General features: G+C 44.1%; 1 protein-coding gene across 1 annotated transcript in view; it reads left to right on the top strand.

Annotated features, from left to right (window-relative positions):
* rapgefl1 (Rap guanine nucleotide exchange factor (GEF)-like 1) overlaps window positions 1-19,646 on the top strand; it is a 67,208-nt gene that overhangs the window by 23,581 nt on the left and 23,981 nt on the right. Inside the window, exon 4 of the mRNA XM_056288547.1 lies at window positions 16,717-16,792. Coding sequence (XP_056144522.1) covers window positions 16,717-16,792 — 76 coding nt within the window. The remainder of the gene's footprint in view (window positions 1-16,716; window positions 16,793-19,646) is intronic.

Here is a 19,646-nt window from a genome sequence, read left to right as displayed (position 1 = left end):
TTTATGTCTATTAGGGGACAGATCTCAAATATTAAATATATCAAAAGGTGTTTTTTCTGTTATTATGGTGGGTTTGGTCACAGCTTCCAAAATTATCTTGAGACTTTAGAAAATGGCTAAATCTCTAGAAAGATTGGGTAAATGCAATGATTGAGACTGCATCCTGTGAGTCTATGCTCAACAGGTTAAAAGGCTACATGGAAGATGGGACTACCCCTTGGGATCTTTTATGGACTCATATAAAGCCTGATGGAGGTCTTGCTTAGATCTCAAGAATAACCAAGAATGCTCAGTGACTGTGGCGCGCTCCCCTTGCTTCTCATTACAGACTGAGTTTCTTACTTTCATATGCGTACTTGTTTTTACTTGTTTTATATTTTACTTATTTTTTTATTTTACTTTTTCATGCCATGTCTAATGAAGTCAGGACCCTGAAGGGGTGAAGTTTGTTGAAACATACCACTAGCCTTCCTGTTATTCTTCTTTTTGAAAAATTCAATAAAAATTTAGATGACAAAAAAAATGTAAAACCCTGCCTGTGCCCCCCCCCCATAACAGATATATAAGCCTTTTGGAATTAGACCCCCCCCCCCATGGGACAGCTTACATTAAATTGAGAGTAAGGTGTCTGAGGGCCCCGTAGCACCACCGAAGTAGACCTGCTTCCCAGAGAAAGCCCCCCCCCCCCCACACACACTCAAAGCGTGGCTCAGTAGCTAAGCTTACATTTACATGGCAAGTGAAAATGAGATGCTTTTTTTCCCCCAGGTTGTCCGAGATCTGATCCGTTCATGTCTAAACAGGAGGGAAGCAAATCTAACCCGGTCCACGAAGAGCTGCGTGTGTGTGTGTGTGTGTGTGTGTGTGTGTGTGTGTGTGTGTGTGTGTGTGTGTGTGTGGTTAAAAGAAAAAAGTCATTGATTAAACGGCGGCAGACAGTAACTGGGAGACCGTCCATGTCCTGTGACTACCTCTTTGCCTCTCTGCAAACCGTGCTCTAGAGACTGAGAGATGGAAATGGATAAGGACAGAGAGAGAGAGGGATAGAGAGAGGAGAAAGACAGAAACGGAAAGAGAAAAAGGAGAGAGAAAGGGGTAAAGATAAAGATAGAGTGAGTAATAGGACTGCTTTATACGTGGGAGGGAAATTTTTTTTCCTTAAAAAAATCAATCAATCAATCAATCAATCAATTAATTTACCTTTAGCTGAATGTGGGTATGTGTCCTGGTCGATACACTAGCGCCTCCTCTGGTTGGTCGGGGCGCCTGTTCGGGGGGGGACTGGGGGGAATAGCGAGATCCTCCTGCGCCCTACGTCCTCCTGGCGAAACTCCGCACTGTCAGGGGAAAAGAAATGGCTGATGACTCCACATGTATCAGAGGAGGCATGTGGTAGTCTGCAGCCCTTCTCGGATCGGCAGTGGGGGTGGAGCAGCGACCGGGACGGCTCGGAAGAGTGGGGTAATTGGCCGGATGCAATTGGAGAGAAAAAGGGGGAACAAAATTAACCAATCAATCAAGAAATCAATCAATCAATAATCAATTTCATTGAACATGTTAAAGAAAACACACGGTGGTGCAGTGGTTAGCATGGTCACCTCACAGCAAGAAGGTCCTGGGTCCGAGCCCCGGGGTAGTCCAACCTTGGTGGGTCATCCCGTGTCATCCTCTGTGTGGAGTTTGCATGTTCTCCCCGTGTCTGCATGGGTTTCCTCCGGGGGCTCCGGTTTCCGCCCACAGTCCAAAGTCATGTAGGTCAGGTGAATCGGCCTTATGAAATTGTCCCTAGGTGTGTGTGTGTGTATGTGTGTGCGTGTGTGTGTGTGTGGGCGGGCCCTGTGATGGCCTGGCGGCCTGTCCAGGGTGTCTCTCCGCCTGCCGCCCACTGACTGCTCGAATAGGCTCCAGCATCCCTGCAATCTTGAGAGGAGGATAGGTGGTTCAGATAATGGATAGATGGATGGATAGAAGTTAAAGAAAACATATAAGCAATAAAAACAAATAAACCAAGAAAATCATCGGCAATATATAAGCCACAAATAACCAATTCAAATAATATCAATCATGTTAAAAAGGTGAGAACTCTTCTAGTCCTACCCCCTTATATTGTTCATTCATTCATAATAAGAAATGAAAGTTCAATTTACAGCCATCAGTGTCCATGATATCATTCTCAGTCGACTTAAACAAATCAACCCGTTTGGACAAAACTGGTCACTGGTCTGTCTCATCACTGTTCAGTATTTTGTTTCTGAAGAGTCTTTCTAGGTCAGATAAAGTACCACATGTTTTCAGCTCATCACTGCAGTTATTCCACAAACCAGCTGCCTTGGTTGTAACACAGTGATGCTTTGCATCTGTCCTTACTGGTGGGTTTTTGAATATACAGGTTCTTCTCAAATTGTGTACTTTCTCTCAGCCGTACCTTGGATAGTAATAGGTAATTGTTGATTTATCATTCTGTACATTTTTGAGTAGTTTTAAAATCAACCAAATCTTTAAAATTTTGTGCTTTTAGTTTGAGAAAAAGTGGATGTATTGATTCTTTGTAAGTAGTTAGATTTACAGTTTGTGTAGCTCTTTGTTGGATGTTGAAGATTGGATCTGTGTTTGTTTTGGATGTGTTCCCCCACACTTCCACACCTTAGGTAATGTATGGGAGAATGAAGGGACAGTACAATGTATATAGGGGAGCTTGATTTAGTGGCTCTTTGACTTTGTTCAGCATTGCAATTGATTTTGTATTTTAGCTTTAATTTAATTTATGTGCAGCTTTCAACTTCATTTGTTGTGTATTAATACTCCGAGAAATTTAATTTCAGATACTTTTTCGATTTCTATGTCATTTATCATGAGTTTCTTGTTTGAGTTGGTAGATCGATTCCCAAAGATTATACATTTTGTTTTGCTTGAATTCAGTGTTAGTTTATTTGCGTCAAACCAAGTCTTCATCCTGCTCAATTCCTTTTCCACTGTATACACGAGTTGTTCCAAGTTGTCGCCACAGCAAAGTAAATTTGTATCATCTGCAAATAGAATGGTTTTCAGGGTTTTTGACACTTCACATTTTTTGTTTATGTACAATATGAATAACAATGGTCCCAACACTGAGCCCTGGGGCACTTGACACCTGACTTTCAGTAATTGGTAATGATGATTTGAATATATGCAAAATGTGATAAGGGTTATCGTAACTTGCTCAACTTTACAGGTACTCACCCCTGCGCCATCTGTGAGCCAGTGGCATCACTCTGTCCTTCTTCCCCTCCCTCAAGTCTCTGAAGTTTTTTATTGCGACATATTGGTACCTATTCTGTAGGTAACTGGATAACCAGGATAGTGCTGTCCCTCTGGTACCATGTCTTTGTAATATTTGTATTAATAACTCATGATGTAATTTCTTCTACACATTCTGTCGGTGAAAATGAGGTTGCCCTGTTAGCTCTAAAACCATATTGTTGTTCATATAGTACATTATGTTTTGTGATAAAATCAGCTAGTCTTTTATGAAATATTTTTCCAGTATTTTAATGAACTTTGGAAACAAGGAAACAGTTCTGTAGTTTGAGAGTACATATTTGTGTACAGATTTATATATTGGTATGACTTTAGCTGTTTTCATTTTTTTTGGGGATACGCTGGTTTGTAGAGACTAGTTACAGATATGTGTCAGGGGTTTTGCTATAACAACCATGCCAATAGACATATATTCAAATTTGCGGATGATTCAGTGATTGTAAGTCTTCTTGAAGGGAAGGAGGAACAACATGGACCTGAGGTCGATGATTTTGTGTCTTGGTGTGATGAGTCCTTTCTTCACTTAAATGTGTCTAAAACTGAAGACATGATAGTCAGCTTTAGAAAGATTCCTCCTAGTCTTGTACCAACCAGCATTAAAGGTGCTGACATTGAGCTTGTGGACAGCTACAAATATCTGGGGGTTGTTCTCGACAACAAACTGCTTTGAAACTCATGTTGCTTGTACATCAAAGAAGGTCCAACAAAGACTTTTTTCCTGTGGAAAATGTGGACATTTAATGTCTCCTCCCAGAGACATTATAGAAGTTTTATTGAAACAGTTTTAATGTACTGTATTGTTGCTTGGTTTGCTACAGAGGTGTAAAGTTGATCAGCCACAGCATGAAGATACGGGAAAGAGTAATAGAAGCTAGGTTAAGAGGAGAGGTGACGATTAGCGAGCAGCAGTATGATTTCATGTCACGAAAGAGCACCACAGATGCGATGTTTGCTTTGAGAATGTTGACTGAGAAGTATAGAGAAGGCCAGAAGGAGGTACACTGTGTCTTTGTGGATTTAGAGAAAGCATACGACAGGGTGCCGAGAGAGGAGGTGTGGTATTGTACGAGGAAGTCGGGAGTTGCAGAGAAGTATGTAGGAGTGGTGCAGGATATGTATGAGGGAAGTGTGACAATGGTGAGGTGTGCAGTTGGAATGACAGATTGGTTCAAGGTGGAGGTGGGATTACATCAAGGATCGGCTCTGAGCCCTTTCTTGTTTGCAATGGTGATGGGCAGGTTGACGGACGAGATCAGGCAGGAGTCTCCATGGACGATGATGTTTGCGGATGACATTGTGATCTGTAGCGAAAGTAGGGTGCAGGTTGAGGAGAGCCTGGAGAGATGGAGGTATGCACTGGAGCGAAGAGGAATGAAAGTCAGTAGGAGCAAGACGAAATACCTATGCATGAATGAAAGGGAGGACAGTGGAATGGTCAGGAAGTAAGGAATAGAGGTGAAGAAGGCGTAAGAGTTTAGATACTTGGGGTCAACTATCCAAAGTAATGGGGAGTGCAGAAGAGAGGTGAAGAAGAGAGTACAGGCAGGGTGGAGTGGGTGGAGAAGAGTGCCAGGAGTGATTTGCGACAGCAGGGTACCAGCAAGAGTTAAAGGGAAGGTTTACAGGATGGTTGTGAGACCAGCTATGTTATATGGTTTGGAGACAGTGGCACTAACAAAAAGACAGGAGGCGGAGCTGGAGGTGGCAGAGTTGAAGATGCTAAGCTTTTCACTGGGAGTGACGAAGGAGGACAGGATTAGGAACGATTATATTAGAGGGACAGCTCAGGTTGGATGGTTTGGAAACAAAGCAAGAGAGGCAAGATTGAGATGGCTTGGACATGTGTGGAGGAGAGATGCTGGCTATATTGGGAGAAGGATGCTGAATATGGAGCTGCCAGGGAAGAGGAAAAAAGGAAGGCCAAAGAGGAGGTTTATGGATGTGGTGAGGGAGGACATGCAGGTGGCTGGTGTGACAGAGGAAGATGCAGAGGAAAGGAAGAAATGGAAATGGATGATCCACTGTGGCGACCCCTAACGGGAGCAGCTGAAAGTAGTAGTAGCAGTAGATTGTTGCTTGGTTTGGTAATTTGACTTTGGCCAATAAAAAAAGGCTTGATAGACTCATCAAATAGGCTAGTAAGATTTCAGGAAGAAGTCAAGCCCAGCTTACTGACCTTTATAATAGGAGGGTGTTCAGAAAGGCTACTTCCCTTTGCCAAGGTCACACCCTTCGGCCAGAGTTTGAGCTGTTACCCTCGGGTCATCAGTTGAGGATGCCCTGTATTAGGACTAAAAGATACAAGGCTTCCTTTGTCCCCACTACCAGTCAATTGTTAAATAGTATATAGTATTCATCTGTTGTCTGCAAATCGCTTGTTTCCATGGTCTGTATATTTGAACTCCTTTGGTTCTCCTTGTCCACTATGTCTTGTTATTTTTTTGTTGTCCATCAGTGATGTGTCAATTCTGCCTTGGTGTTTGTATGTTTGGTTTTGCACGAGAGTTATATATATATACTGACCACCAACTAATTTCCCTGAAAGGGACAATAAAGATACTTTTACTTTGACATTCGATAATATTTTCAACTGTTAACATGTCAATACCATTCCATTCTGTGGACGTCTTGCTCTTGTGTTTTTTTAATGTCAATAATTTCTTTTTCATCAGTCCCCCTTATAAACATTGTTTCTTTAACATATATATCTTTACTTTCTACATTATCATTACTACCAGATTTTGCAATCTCCCCAGCCAAACCAGGACCAACACTGGTAAAACATTTGTTGAACTCATCTGTAGCTGAGGCCAGATCAGTAGTGGTTGTGCTGTTTTTTTGGTCAGGAAATGGTTGAGGTATCCTACCTCCCCACTTCCATTTTTAATAATGCCATTCAAGATTCCCCATGTATTTTTAATGTTTTTGTTTTCCTCCAGTTATTTACTGTAGTATTCCTTTTTGCTGCTTCTCATAATTTGTGTTCGTTTTTTTTTATATATCTTGTATGTGTGTTCGGCCATTGCTGTTCTTTCCTTTAAGAATTCTTTATTTAATCGTTTTTTTTTCTTGCATGCGTTTAGTATTCCTTTAGTTAGCCATGGTTTCTCAGCACATTTTTGTTCCACTACTTTCTTTACGAGAGGAATTTCTTTTCATAGAGAGCAGTTGTTATGGACAGAAATGTGTCATAGGCTACATCTACATCTTCCACATAAACATTATTAGTTTTGTGTCATTAGGTCTTGTTTAAAGAAGTTAATAGCATTTTTTGATTTGTATCTAATTGTTTTGACTGTTTTAGTGTTATTCTTGGCCCTACTACAGCCCTGTATGGCTGCAAAGACTGGCAGATGACCACTTGTGTCGTTTATTAATAATCCACTTGTTACTTCCTAGTCAATAACATTAGTAAATCTGTTATCAATTAGTGTAGCACTGTGTGTTGTTATTCTAGTTGGCCCTGTGATTGAAGGATACAAGTTGGTACTGCACATTAAATTGATGAGTTCTGTGGTTGCATTGTGTTATCTTGGGTTTCACAGATCAATATTGAAATCCCCACAGACAAAGACCATTTTCTCATTATTTATATGACATATTCCTGACAGATTTACATTTATAATTTTCATTGATGTACAGTACAACTCCCACACCTTTTGTTTGTTTCCTGTTCATGAAAAACAATTTTGTATCTCTCAATCTCGACCACATCTGTCTGTTCTTCACTCAGCCAAGTCTCAGATATTGCAATTACTGTGAATTTCTTTTCCAGTTTTCTTAAGCAGTGATTGAAAAGTTGGAGGCTCCTGCTATTGAAGTGAATTATTGATATTGCTGCATCCATTTTTAAATTTCTTTTTAACTGGTCTTCCGTGTGATAGTCACAATGTCTGCATGTGTTCTTGTAGAAATTGTTCTCAGAGTCATATCATTTTCAGTGTCTTGTGATTTATATTCCATATATTTGAAAGTTTTCACGTTCAGTTTTTAATATTCTGCGGATGAGTGGTTTCTGTCCAAACTTGACATGGGTGTGTTTAGTCAGTGTTTAGTCAGTTCAGCTACCTTGTTATGTTGATCTTCACATTTTCATACTGTGACCTTGTTGTGATTGCTCTTCCAGCTTTCATACATCAAACCTGTCCAGTTCATTTATGTTCCGTATGATAAGCGCTTCAGCTGACTCTGGTTTTGATCCATTCAGCTGAATGAATATTTTGCAGCCTGCTGCTGTCCATGTTGTCTGGATCTTGCTCGGTCTCTTTAGTATGCATGCTCTCCTTTCAATGTTCACATTTTTCTTGGTGAGGTGTTCATTTATGTACACGTCAGACCCCTGTAATTTCCATCCTTGTTTGAGAAGCTCCTGCTTTTTACTTCCAATTGTTGAAGTGGATAATTAAAGCTGGCGTTGTACTTTTGTTTTTGATGGGCAGGGTGTGACAAGCCTCGATGTCCCTGCTGTCGACAGAAAAGCCCTTGCTTTCCAAGAAACCAACTACTTTATGTTCCGGCAATTCCCTCTCGGCCTGGGAGGCATCGTCCCTGCTCCGGGGAGTGTTGTCCTCAGAGGTCATGGCTGCATAGGTCCAATATCTGGTCTTTAAATGTGCTCTTTCTATCGTTTTCCGCATTTGCTTCTTGAGTGACTGAACTTTGTCCATCAGCTCCAAGATCCTCTTTTCTTGAGTGGCGACTGTTCCCATCTCGGTCGACAAGAAGTCGAGAGATTTCTTAATCTCCTCAACCTCGTCTGTAGGACTAGCGACTTTCTTCTGGCCCATTGAGCTATGAAAATTGACTCGGAAACAAACTCGGAAATCAACCCTTTTAAAGATTAATCTATCAAAGTTGTCGGAGCACACATTTTAGGCAGCCATCTTGGTCTTCGCTAGAGAAAGAAGGACTAAGTGAGAGAGTTGGCCAGTTCCTCTGGATGTCTTTATCCTCCCCTCATCTCGTCTCCTCTCCTCTATCTAGTCTTCTGCGGACCATGCCCCCCCCCCCCCAGTAGTGCTGTTCAACTTACTTTATCTGAGCGTGCATGTGCATGTAACCTTCTAAGTGTGCGTGAATCCGTGAGTATGTTTGTGTGTGCATGTGTGTGTGTGTGTGTTAGTGTTTAAGAGACTCTTAGCACCTGTTCACATGGCAACTGGCACTCGAAAAACCATAAGTACATGTAGAGTAGGAGGTAGAGAGGGGGGGTGGGGGGGCGTAAGAGCGATAGAGAGAAATCATGGAAACGAGAAATCTGGGGAGGAGATTGAGAGGCAAAACCGGGTAGAGAGAGAGAGAGAGAGATAGATAGATAGATAGATAGATAGATAGATAGATAGATAGATAGATAGATAGATAGATAGATAGATAGAGTGAGAGAAAGAGAGAGCTATTCCTTTTTCCGTTTTTTTTTTTTGGTACTCTGTTGACCTGTTTCGCTGTCACCTGCTTTGGCAACATTGTAATTAATACAATCATGCCAATAAAGCGTTATTGAATTGAACTGAATTGAGAGAGAGAGAGAGAGAGAGAGAGAGAGAGAGGGAGAGAGAGAGAGAGAGAGAGAGAGAGAGAGAGAGAGAGAGAGAGAGAGAGAGAGAGAGAGAGAGAGAGAGAGAGAGAGAGAGAGAGAGAAAGAGAGAGAAGTGAGATGACAGAGAGAGAGAGAGAGAGAGAGAGAGAGAGAAAGAGAGAGAAGTGAGATGACAGAGAGAGAGAGATAAGGAGATTGCTGTTGGGAGAGAGAAAGAAACATGGAAGAAAGGAAGGAAGGTGGGACTGAGGCAAGGACAGAAGGAGGAAGCAGTGTGAAAGAGGACGTGTCAAAAGGAGAGAGAGAGCTTGTTGAGAACACATTTAATGTGACGGCCATGAGGATAGTGCTACACTGAAGCAAACACACACACACACACACACACACACACACACACACACACACACACACACACACACACACACACACACACACACACACACACACACCTAATTTACTTATTTCACTTGTTTGCACACCTGCTCACTGTCTCACTCAACAAAAACAACAGCACTATATACAGTGCTGTTGTTTTTTGTTTTTCTTGCCCTTTTGTATCTGTTTAAGTCAGCGAGTACTGCTGGCGTCGTGTGAGGCTGCCGCTTCTCCCTCTCGTAGCCCCCTCCCCATCCACTCCTGTATGTCTGCCGTATGTTTATCTGTTGTCTTGTTTCACCCCATTTATGGTAAAGTGACTTTGAGTGTTAGAAAAGCGCTATATAAGATTGATTTATTATTATTATTACTATAAAATCATCCAAAGTGGCGTAGGGGGTAAAGTGTTTGACATAATCAAATCTATATATTTGGAAAATAAGTGCGGAGTAAAACTTGGTGACAAAAGAACAGAATACTTAACTCAAGGGCGAGGGGTGAGACAGGGCAGCAGTTTGAGTCCAACCTGGTTCAATATCTACATAAGTGAGTTAGCAGTGTTACTGGAACAATCTGCAGCTCTTGGCCTCACCCTAAACAACACAGAAGTTAAATTATTGCTCTATGCAGATGACCTGGTGCTGCTGTCACCCACAGGACAGGGTGTACAGCAGCATCTGGATCTGCTAGAGAAATACTGTCAGAGCTGGGCCCTGGCATTAAATTTAAAAAAGACAAAAATTATAATCTTCCAGAAGCCCAGGTGTCAGGAAAGTAGACACCCATTTACTCTAGGTAACACCGCCCTAGAGCACATGTTAAATTATGATTACCTGGGACTGAAAATCAGTGCCTCGGGAAGCTTTGGTCTGGCAGTGAATGCACTTAAAGAGAAAGCCCGAAGAGCTTTCTATGCAATAAAAATAAAATTCTATAAAACAGACATCCCAATTAAAATCTGGTCCAAAATCTTTGACAGTGTCATCCTGCCCATTGCAGTATATGGAAGTGAAGTATGGGGTCCACTCAGTCAGCAAGACTACACTAGATGGGACAAATGTCCAATAGAAGCCCTGCATGCAGAATTCTGTCAAAAATTGCCAACTGTACAAAGAAAAACACCAATAAATGCATGCAGGGCAGAATTAGGCCATTTCCCATTGGTAATAGATATCCAAAAAAGATCACTTAAATTCTGGATGTACCTTAAATCAAGTCCCCGCGACACATTGCACTTTAAAGCATTCCAAATCCAAGAGCTAAGAAAGAGTCCCCTCAGTCAGCTGGTTCTGAAACTAACTAACCCCATAACCACCAACAAAGATGAGTTTCAGACTAGCACTGCTAACCAACCACAGATTAGAGTAAACCAAATCATCAAACAATACAAAAACTCATATTTGGAACGCTGGGACATAGAAACCAAATTACAACACAAATTATAATGTTATAAGGCTCTAAAAAGAGAATACAAATTGGCTGACTATCTGTCCACTGTCGGAGATAGTAAGCAGAGACACATCCTTACCAAGTACAGGCTCAGTGACCACAGTCTAGCCATTGAAAAGGGTAGACACAAAAAATCTTGGCTAGGAATATGTATAATACCAGGAAAAATTTGAAAACCAGATTCCAGATTTGCTACTTCTGGATGAGAAAGAACAATGGCCACTTATTTTAGGAGAGGGCCAAGGTGCACACCTTGCGGCACAATGTGTCAGAATGCCATAGCCTAAGGGTCAGTGAGTGACCGAAACACTCTCAATTACTATCAGTTGCTGTTCAAGTGCTGTTCTAAGTTTCTGCCAGTTCTATTTATTCCTTTTTCCATTTATTTATTTATTTATTTATTGTACTCTGTTGACCTGATTTTCTGTCACCTGCGTTGGCAACATTGTAATTAATGCAGGCATGCCAATAAAGCATCACTGAATTGAATTGCATCTCTCTCTCTCTCTCTCTCTCTCTCTCTCTCTCTCTCTCTCTCTCTCTCTCTCTCTCTCTCTCTCTCTCTCTCTCTCTCTCTCTCTCACTTTATGATCAGTCCACTTTCGGTTTCCGCTTCTCATTATCTTAGAGAAAAACAAAGTGGATGGCTCCTTCACAGCAGGAGACACGTCCTGCATTATTCTGACTAAATACAGCTGTGACTTTTCTGTCGGAAAGTTGTTTCTGTCGTTTAGTCGGCTCTCCGAAGACAGGACGTCTGTCTCTGCCTGCTCCATATCTCCTAGACTGGGGGCTCGTGGGATATTTTTGGAACACAGACAAAACGTTCACATGCAACTTAATTGCCGTTCCCAAAATTCGACGCGTGTCGGCAACATATCAAATGTTTAGTGCGATAATTTAGCTGTTAGGTGGGCGTCCGGGTAGCTTAGCGGTCTATTCCGTTGCCTACCAACACGGGATCCCCGTGTTACCTCTGGCTTGGTCGAGCATCCCTATGGACACAATTGGCCGTGTCTGCAGGTGGGAAGCCGGATGTGGGTATGTGTCCTGGTCGCTGCACTAGCGCCTCCGCTGGTCAGTTGGGGTGCCTGTTCGGGGGGGGGGGATAGCATGGTCCTCCCATATGCAACGTCCCCTTGACGAAACTCCTCACTGTCAGGTGAAAAGAAGCGACTGGCGACTCCATATGTATCAGAGGAGGCATGCGGTAGTCTGCAGCCCTCCCTGGATCGGCAGAGGGGGTGGAGCAGCGACCGGGACGGCTCAGAAGAGTGGGGTAATTGGCCGGATACAATTGCGGAGAAAAAGGGGGGAAAATTCCACAAAAATAAAAAAAGGTTAGGTATTAGGTTAGAGATGGTTTGGGTTTTGTGAGGTTAGGCTAAGTTCTCTGGGAGACTGAACGCCGTATGCCGTATTTCTATTTTCTGGGAGCGTCTTTCCGTTTCCCACAGTGCATTTCTGTTTCTTCCGGTGCACGTGTGCTTGCAATTGGTCATCTACAACACGTGATTCATTGCGTTTTTTGGGTCATGCTTGTTTCAGGTTTAGTGTCATTGTACAAACTGACGCTTTTTTGGTTGAATTATACTGACTGCCAGGTACAAGGAGCGTGGCCTTGTGCTTGTTTTCATATTTGGGGTGTTGGTGTTGCTCCAGCTGGGTCACACTGACTGAACATTTGACACGTTGTTACAGAACACTAAAGTGAAAAAATGCAAATAAGTTGATATGAACATTTTGTCTTTGAGACCAGATTCAGTGTCTGAGGTGTAATGTCGTGTAGTGATGCTGAGGGAGGGAGAGCGACGGGGAGGACAGGAAACAGGAAGTGGTGCTGCTGACCTTTTGCTGGGCAGGAAGTTTTTGCTTTCTCCACCTATGAAATATCTGCTGAGTCAGACTACTGCACCCCTTGTCTTTCTCGCTCTCTGTCTGTCTGTCTGTCTGTCTGTCTGTCTGTCTGTCTGTCTGTCTGTCTGTCTTTCTGTCGCTCTGCCTCTCTCTCTGTCTCTGTCTGTCTCTGTCTCTGTCTGTCTGTCTGTCTGTCTGTCTGGCTTTCACTCTGTCTCTCTCTGTCTCTCTCTCTGTCCCTCTGTCTCTGTCTCTGTCTCTCTCTTTGCCCCTCTCCCCTCCTCCTCCTCCTCCTCCTCCTCTCACCTTCTCGCTTCTCTTCTCTGTCACTCTCGCTCTCTGGTTTTGCATCCCATCTGGCCATCTGGTTCCAGTGGCTTCTCTCCTTCACCTCCCACGTTTATTCTTTCCCTCACCCCGCCCCCCTCCCCCATTTGCTTTCCTCCCTTTTTCTCACTCATTCCATCCTTTCTGCAGAACATCTACACGTGTGCAGAAGTCTCGTGCGAGTGTTGCTTTCCTCCATCTCTCACTCTCGTCCTCCCTCTCTTTTTATCTCCTCTCCCCCCCCCCCCACCCAACTAACTTCTGCCATGGCCACGTCCTGCAGCTAAAGCACGGCGGCTCCATGTCGCCGGACGACAGTCACCAGAGGGTCATTCACACAGATGGAGCGTGCTGATTGGCCAGCGTAGATTTCTGGCGTTACACACGTGGGTGCTGGGTGTTATAATGTACACAGGAGCAACGGCCCGAGCAGGTTTCGGGTGGCAAGAGCGACGCCTCTGATATGAGAGAGTCACAATGGTAATAAATAGGAACTGCGTTTCAAAGAGGCTGCAGTTATCTGAGCCGCCTCAATGACACGTTAATCACTGAAACCGACTACTACTCCGCGAGCAAACTACCTGATCCTCCTCACAGATCTCTCTAAAAAAAAAAAGCTTGAAAGATCGTTAAAAATAGCCTCGGCTTTTATGAACGTATAAGGACAACGGCATCGGCACAGTAAGACGGTGCTGTGATGTGACGTGAGAGACGCCCGCCGGTCTCGTCCCAGCGAAGCGGCCGCCCAGCGAGAATATGGGGAGTGTCCTCGGGGTCACGGCTGCAGCAGAAGCTGCTTCCGCATCCACTTCCCACCCAAATGTGAACGTGTATAATCTTGTTAACATGTTACACACCCGTATGCATTATTTTGTGCAGACTATTTTACAAACGCTGTTATTGTATCATCCCACACACACACACACACGCACGCACACACACACACACACACACACACACATACACACACACACACACACACACACACACTTAATATCTAATTTAAGCGCTGGGAATAAGCTTTTTTCTCATCACTCTCTCTCTCTCTCTCTCTCTCTCTCTCTCTCTCTCTCGCTCTCTTCCCTTTTCACCGCTTTCAGCGTTTTAGTGCCTCAATTTTACCTGATCATTTCTCTCTCTCCTTTTTTTTTTCGGTCTCCATCTCTCTCTCCCACTCTCTCTCTCTCTCTCTCTCCTCTCTCTCTCTCTCGCTCTCGCTCTCGCTCTCGCTCTCTCCCACTCTCTGTCTCTTCCTCTTTTCTCTCATTTCTTCACCCTCTCAATGTCGTGTCTCTATGGTAACCGCCTGCAGAGAGGTGGGCCTTAAGCGACACGCCCACTGCAGCACGCATCTATTTCTAACACACACACACGCACACGCACAACACACACACGCACACGCGTGCTCAGACTGAGTTTTACTGGGTCTGTTTTTAGAGTAGTAGTATATTTTACTAAGCGTGTTTTCTCTACGTGCTGCGTCAGCAACTTAAATCACATCCATTTACTGTAAGTGGTGATCATCAATTTTTTTTACTATCACTTTTATCATGTGTTGTGGGATTACGGCCACTGAAAGTGGTGTGTGTGTGTGTGTGTGTGTGTGTGTGTGTGTGTGTGTGCGTGTGTGCGTGTGTGTGTATTTCTGTCTGTTTTTGTCTCTCATTTTCACACACACACACCCTCTTTCCTCTTCTACCTCTCCTTGCCCTCCATCACCCATCCCTCTCCTCTCCTTCTGAACCATTTTCATAAAAGCTCTTGTACTTCTTTTGCATATCCCAAACAGCCGCCCCCTCAAATGGCCTACATTGTGTGTGTGTGTGTGAGTCTGTCTCTGTCTCTCACACACACACACACAGGCATACACAATCACAGAGTGAGAGAGCGAGAGAGAGAGAGAGAGAGAGAGAGAGAGAGAGAGAGAGAGAGAGAGAGAGAGAGAGAGAGAGAGAGAGAGAGAGAGAGAGTACCCTGTGACTTCGTTGAACTTGCTTGGCTGTCTGCTCAAATTGAGCTGTTTTTAAGGCCCCTATGGGTCCCGGGCTCAGACACAGACACAACCTGTGGGGTTTATAGAGAAAGAAGAAGAAGAAGAAAAGAGTAACCTGTTTTGGAGACCATAGGAAACACTGCAGGGCTGTGTGGCGTCCCACAGTAACACATGTTTTAATGAAGTACTGAGACTATTTAGTCTATGAACTGAACACTCAGATACAGACACATAAGCATATGCAAAGTCTAACTTAAGATTTACACACACACACGCACACACACACACACACACACACACACACACACACACACACACACACACACACACACACACACACACACACACACACAGCTGGTGCAGGGTGAGTATGAATCCTTGTACAGCCACCTGGTTGACATGGCCCAGTTCAGTCAGCTGGCCAGGCTGTGTGCGTTTGTGTGGTAGAGAAATACTTAGAAAGTGTGTGTTTGTGAAACCCTTCTCATTCTGCTGGGGCGGGACACGGATCCCTGGTCAGGGTTCACCCGTGTAGTTACCTATGGTGAGTTAAGACTTCTGCACCCAACACTACTCCTGTGACCGTGGGATGACAGAGAGAGGGGGTGTAAAGGAGAGATCCGGGGTGAAATAGGCTGCTGGCTGGTTGGTTGGTGTGTATATATTTCCCTGCATTACCGTCAGCCTGCCGAGGGGCAGGACTATAGCAAATTAAGGAATGCAAGCGCATATAAAATTAATGTATGTAAATGACCAATAAGATACGGTCCACTGTATCTGGACATCTGGCTCGAAGCACTTTATGCACAGCAGGTTGGTCCACACACACACACACACACACACACACACACACACACACACACACACACACACACACACACACACACACACACACAGGAGGATGAACATAAATTAATTAGCATACTGAGAGCTCTCGAACACGTTCTGTTTTCTCTCACTATCTCACTATTTTAACCTTCACTGTTTCTCTACCTCTCTCGCTCTCATCTTTCTCTCCTCTCTTGCTCTCGCTCACTCTCTCTTTCTCTCGCTCTCTTTTCTCTTCTCTCTTGCTCTCTCGTCGCGCTCTCTCTCTCTCTTTTCTCTCTTCTCTCTTGCATGCGCTCTTCTCTCTCTCACTCTCTTCTCTCCTGTCTCTCTCCTGTCCTCTCTCACTCTCTCTCTCGCTCTCTCTCAATCTCTCTTGCTCTCTGCCTCTACCTCCATTCTCATCTCTTTTTCTCTCTTTTCAGCTTCTTGTCTCTTTTCCTTGCTTTTATCCTGTTTTCTTTCAGTCTCTCTGTACACTCGTCCTCTTTCTATCTTTTTCAAATGTCTCTGCCCCCTTCTCTCTTTCTTCCACGACCTCTTTCTCATTCTCTATTTTCTTTTTCTGCATCTCTCTCTCTCTCCCCTGTCTCTCTGGATGGAGGAAGGCTCTTTAGGGAGTTAGCTTGTGTTGCAGGAGGGACAGCTGAGTCCACCACAAGCCTCTTTTTACTGCACTCCTCCTCCTGCATTCATTCCTCACCATAAAAAACAAAACAAAAAACAAAGCACTCAAATCCCAGAATTCCTTTACTCTTGTATTCAGCCAGTATTGTTGTGTATAAAAAACAGAAATAGATGTCAGTGGTGACACATTTCGGCAAGTGATGTTTATCGTGTTGTAGATGTTTTAAAATGTTAGCTGCGTTAGCTTTTATGATCGACAAAAACGTAGCTGACCTATGACCTGCCAATGAAACATGGACCTGTTGCCATGAGTTGATGCTGTACTGTGGATGTATGCTGTCCTGTATTTTACTGTGTAACTAAAGTACTCTCAACTCAACAAAATCTCTCTCGCTCTCTACCCCCCCCCCCCGTCTCTCCCATAGAGACCCTGTTGATGATTTCATGTTGACACATCCAATTTTCTTGACGGCTGACAGGTTCCAGCAAGTTCTACTGCAGCAGTATCCTTGTACATACACCGATCAGCCAAACATTAAAACCACTGACAGGTAGGTGAATAACACTGATTATCTCATTACAATGGCTCCTGCCAAGGGGTGGGATATATTAGGCAGCAACTGAACAGTCAGTTCTTGAAGTTGACCGTTGGAAGCAGGAAAAATAGAAAAACATAAGGATCCTGAGCCACTTTGACGAGAGCCAGATCGTGATGGCTGGACGACTGGTCAGAGCATCTCTAAAATGTGGGGTGTTACACTCGTCCTCTTTACACCGGTGTGTAGTGGTCAGTATCTATCAAAAGTGCTCCAAGGATGGACAACCAGTGAACCGGCAACAGGGTCAGGGCGCCCAAGGCTCATTTATGCACACGGGGAGCCCGTCTGGTCCGATTCCACAGAAGAGCTACTGTAGCTCAAATTGCAGAAGAAGTTAATGCTGGCTATGATAGACAGGTGTCAGAACACACAGAGCATCACAGCTTGCTGTGTGTGGGGCTGTGTAGCCGCAGACCGGTCAGAGTGCCCATGATGACCCCTGTCAATCGCCAAAAGCACCTACAATGGGCACGTGAGCATCAGAAGTGGACCATGGAGCAGTGGAGGAAGGTGGCCTGGTCTGATGAATCACATTTCACATCACATCATGCGGACGTCCGAGTGCATGTGTGTTGTTTACCTGGAGAAGAGATGGCACCAGGATGCACGGTGGGAAGAAGGCAAGCCGCTTGGTGGAGGCAGTGTGATGCTCTGGGCCATGTTCTGCTGGGAAACCTTGGGTCCGGGCATTCATGTGATGTTACTTGACAAGTACCACCTACCTAACGCACACAAACACACACACACAGTTGTTTCAACAATTTCACACATATTCAAATAATAATAATTCCTACATATTCTCAAACCTTTGTCATACTTCGGTATCCATTCCAACCCTAAAACGTAAGCATATGATGTAAGCGAAGAGGCATCCCTGCACATTCATGTCCACACGTGCATGCCTGGGCACAGCGCTGTGGCGCATTTCGTCAGCGCACTCATGCATGTGGAAGGTGGGCGGATGTATCCTGCACTGACTCTCTGCCCACATCCGAGTGTGGTGAAGTGCCGGGATACTGCACACACACACACACACACACACACACACACATACACACACACAATCCGTACATACAGTCACTTCCACATTCTAATGACTTATAGTCGACTGAAATAGACACAGCAGAGATTTCCTGTTAATCTGATAGTGACTCGGTGGGAAAATCCGTGTTTGTATACCTCGTGGTAAAAACCTTTTGTGTTTCTTTTTGTGTTTGTTTTGTTTTGGGTTTAGTTGTTCCTTCCAAGGAAAATGGATGCATTTTAACCCCCTTTTTCTCCCCAATTGTATGCGGCCAGTTACCCCACTTTTCCGAGCCTCCCCTGCCACATGCCTCCTCCGATACGTGTTGAGTCACCAGCCGCTTCGTTTCACCTGACAGTGAGGCGTTTCACCAGGGGGACGTAGCGCGTGGGAGGATCACGCTCTTCCCCCCAGTCCCCCCCCCCCCTGCACAGGTGCCCCGACCGACCGGAGGAGGCGCTAGTGCAGTGACCAGGACACTGCAAAAAATGAACTCTTAACATCTGAAAATATCTTGTATTTGGTACAGTAAGTCCAATATTGAGTAGAATTATCTTGAATTATCTTATTCCACTGGCAGATAATTTTGCTTATTTCAAGTTTATTTTCCTGATTCTTGGTCAAATTAATCTTGTCTTAAGACAACAAGATATTAACATTTATTTAAAACAAGATTAATTTGACCGAAATCAGGAAAAAAAACTTGAAATAAGCAAAATTATCTGCCAGTGGAATAAGATAATTCAAGATAATTCTACTCAATATCGGCTTACTGTACCAAATACAAGATATTTTCACTTGATAAAATTTCATTTTTTTCAGTGGACACATACCCACATCTGGCTTCCCACCCACAGACATGGCCAATTGTGTCTGTAGGGACGCCCGACCAAGCCGGAGGTAACAGAGGGATTCGAGCTGTCGATCTCCGTGTTGGTAGGCAACGGAATAAACCGCTACACTACCCGGACGCCCGTCCGTCTGCTTTTCTCTCCTTCTGTGTCAGTGCCTCTGTCTATCCCGGCCTTCAACTGTTTCCATCATTGTTCGTTAGATATATTCACATTGACGAGGCGGCCCAGTACAGGGACCTTCCTCTCCTGCAAGATACTGCGTTTTAGATCAATTAGTTTTGTGTTTTGTTCAAGAGCCCCTCAGCAGCACATTGTTAGGGGAACTCAAACCTGCGACCTTCTCTGCTCACGCTTGTTTTCAGCGCTGGTTTAGTGATGGTTTATGTCCCTCTTTTCCTCTATTTCTGTTTGTGTCCTATTTTCTCCCGGCTGCGTGCTGGTGTATGATGCTGTAGTTGTCCAGCTTTGCGATGGAGATGAGTCGAGGTTGTAACGCAGCCTTACTTTAACCTGGTTTAATGGAATACGCTTTTAATAAGAAGGTGCCATTAACTCGTGATATGAAGTTCGGACAGTTGAAGAGAATTCATTTTAATGCACTTTTAAAAAGTGACAGTTTGCATGATTCAGCTTTTTCAGCCGAGCTTGGGCAGTAAAGTTCATCCATCTTGTTCTCCGAGCAGGTCAAACCAAACGGCGTTAATTATTTACAGCTCCCACGGGGCCCACATCACTTTAAAAATACTGACATTTTCAGGAAGTGTGTCTGCATCGAGAAGGAACAATGTTGGAAACATGTGAAGGCCGGGATAGACAGAGGCACTGAGAGAGAAGGAGAGAAAAGCTGACGGACGGGCGTCCGGGTAGCGTAGCGGTCTAT

The sequence above is a fragment of the Lampris incognitus genome, chromosome 10, assembly GCF_029633865.1.
Source record: "Lampris incognitus isolate fLamInc1 chromosome 10, fLamInc1.hap2, whole genome shotgun sequence".
NCBI lineage: Eukaryota > Metazoa > Chordata > Actinopteri > Lampriformes > Lampridae > Lampris > Lampris incognitus.
This window is presented reverse-complemented; position numbering and strand designations above follow the sequence as displayed.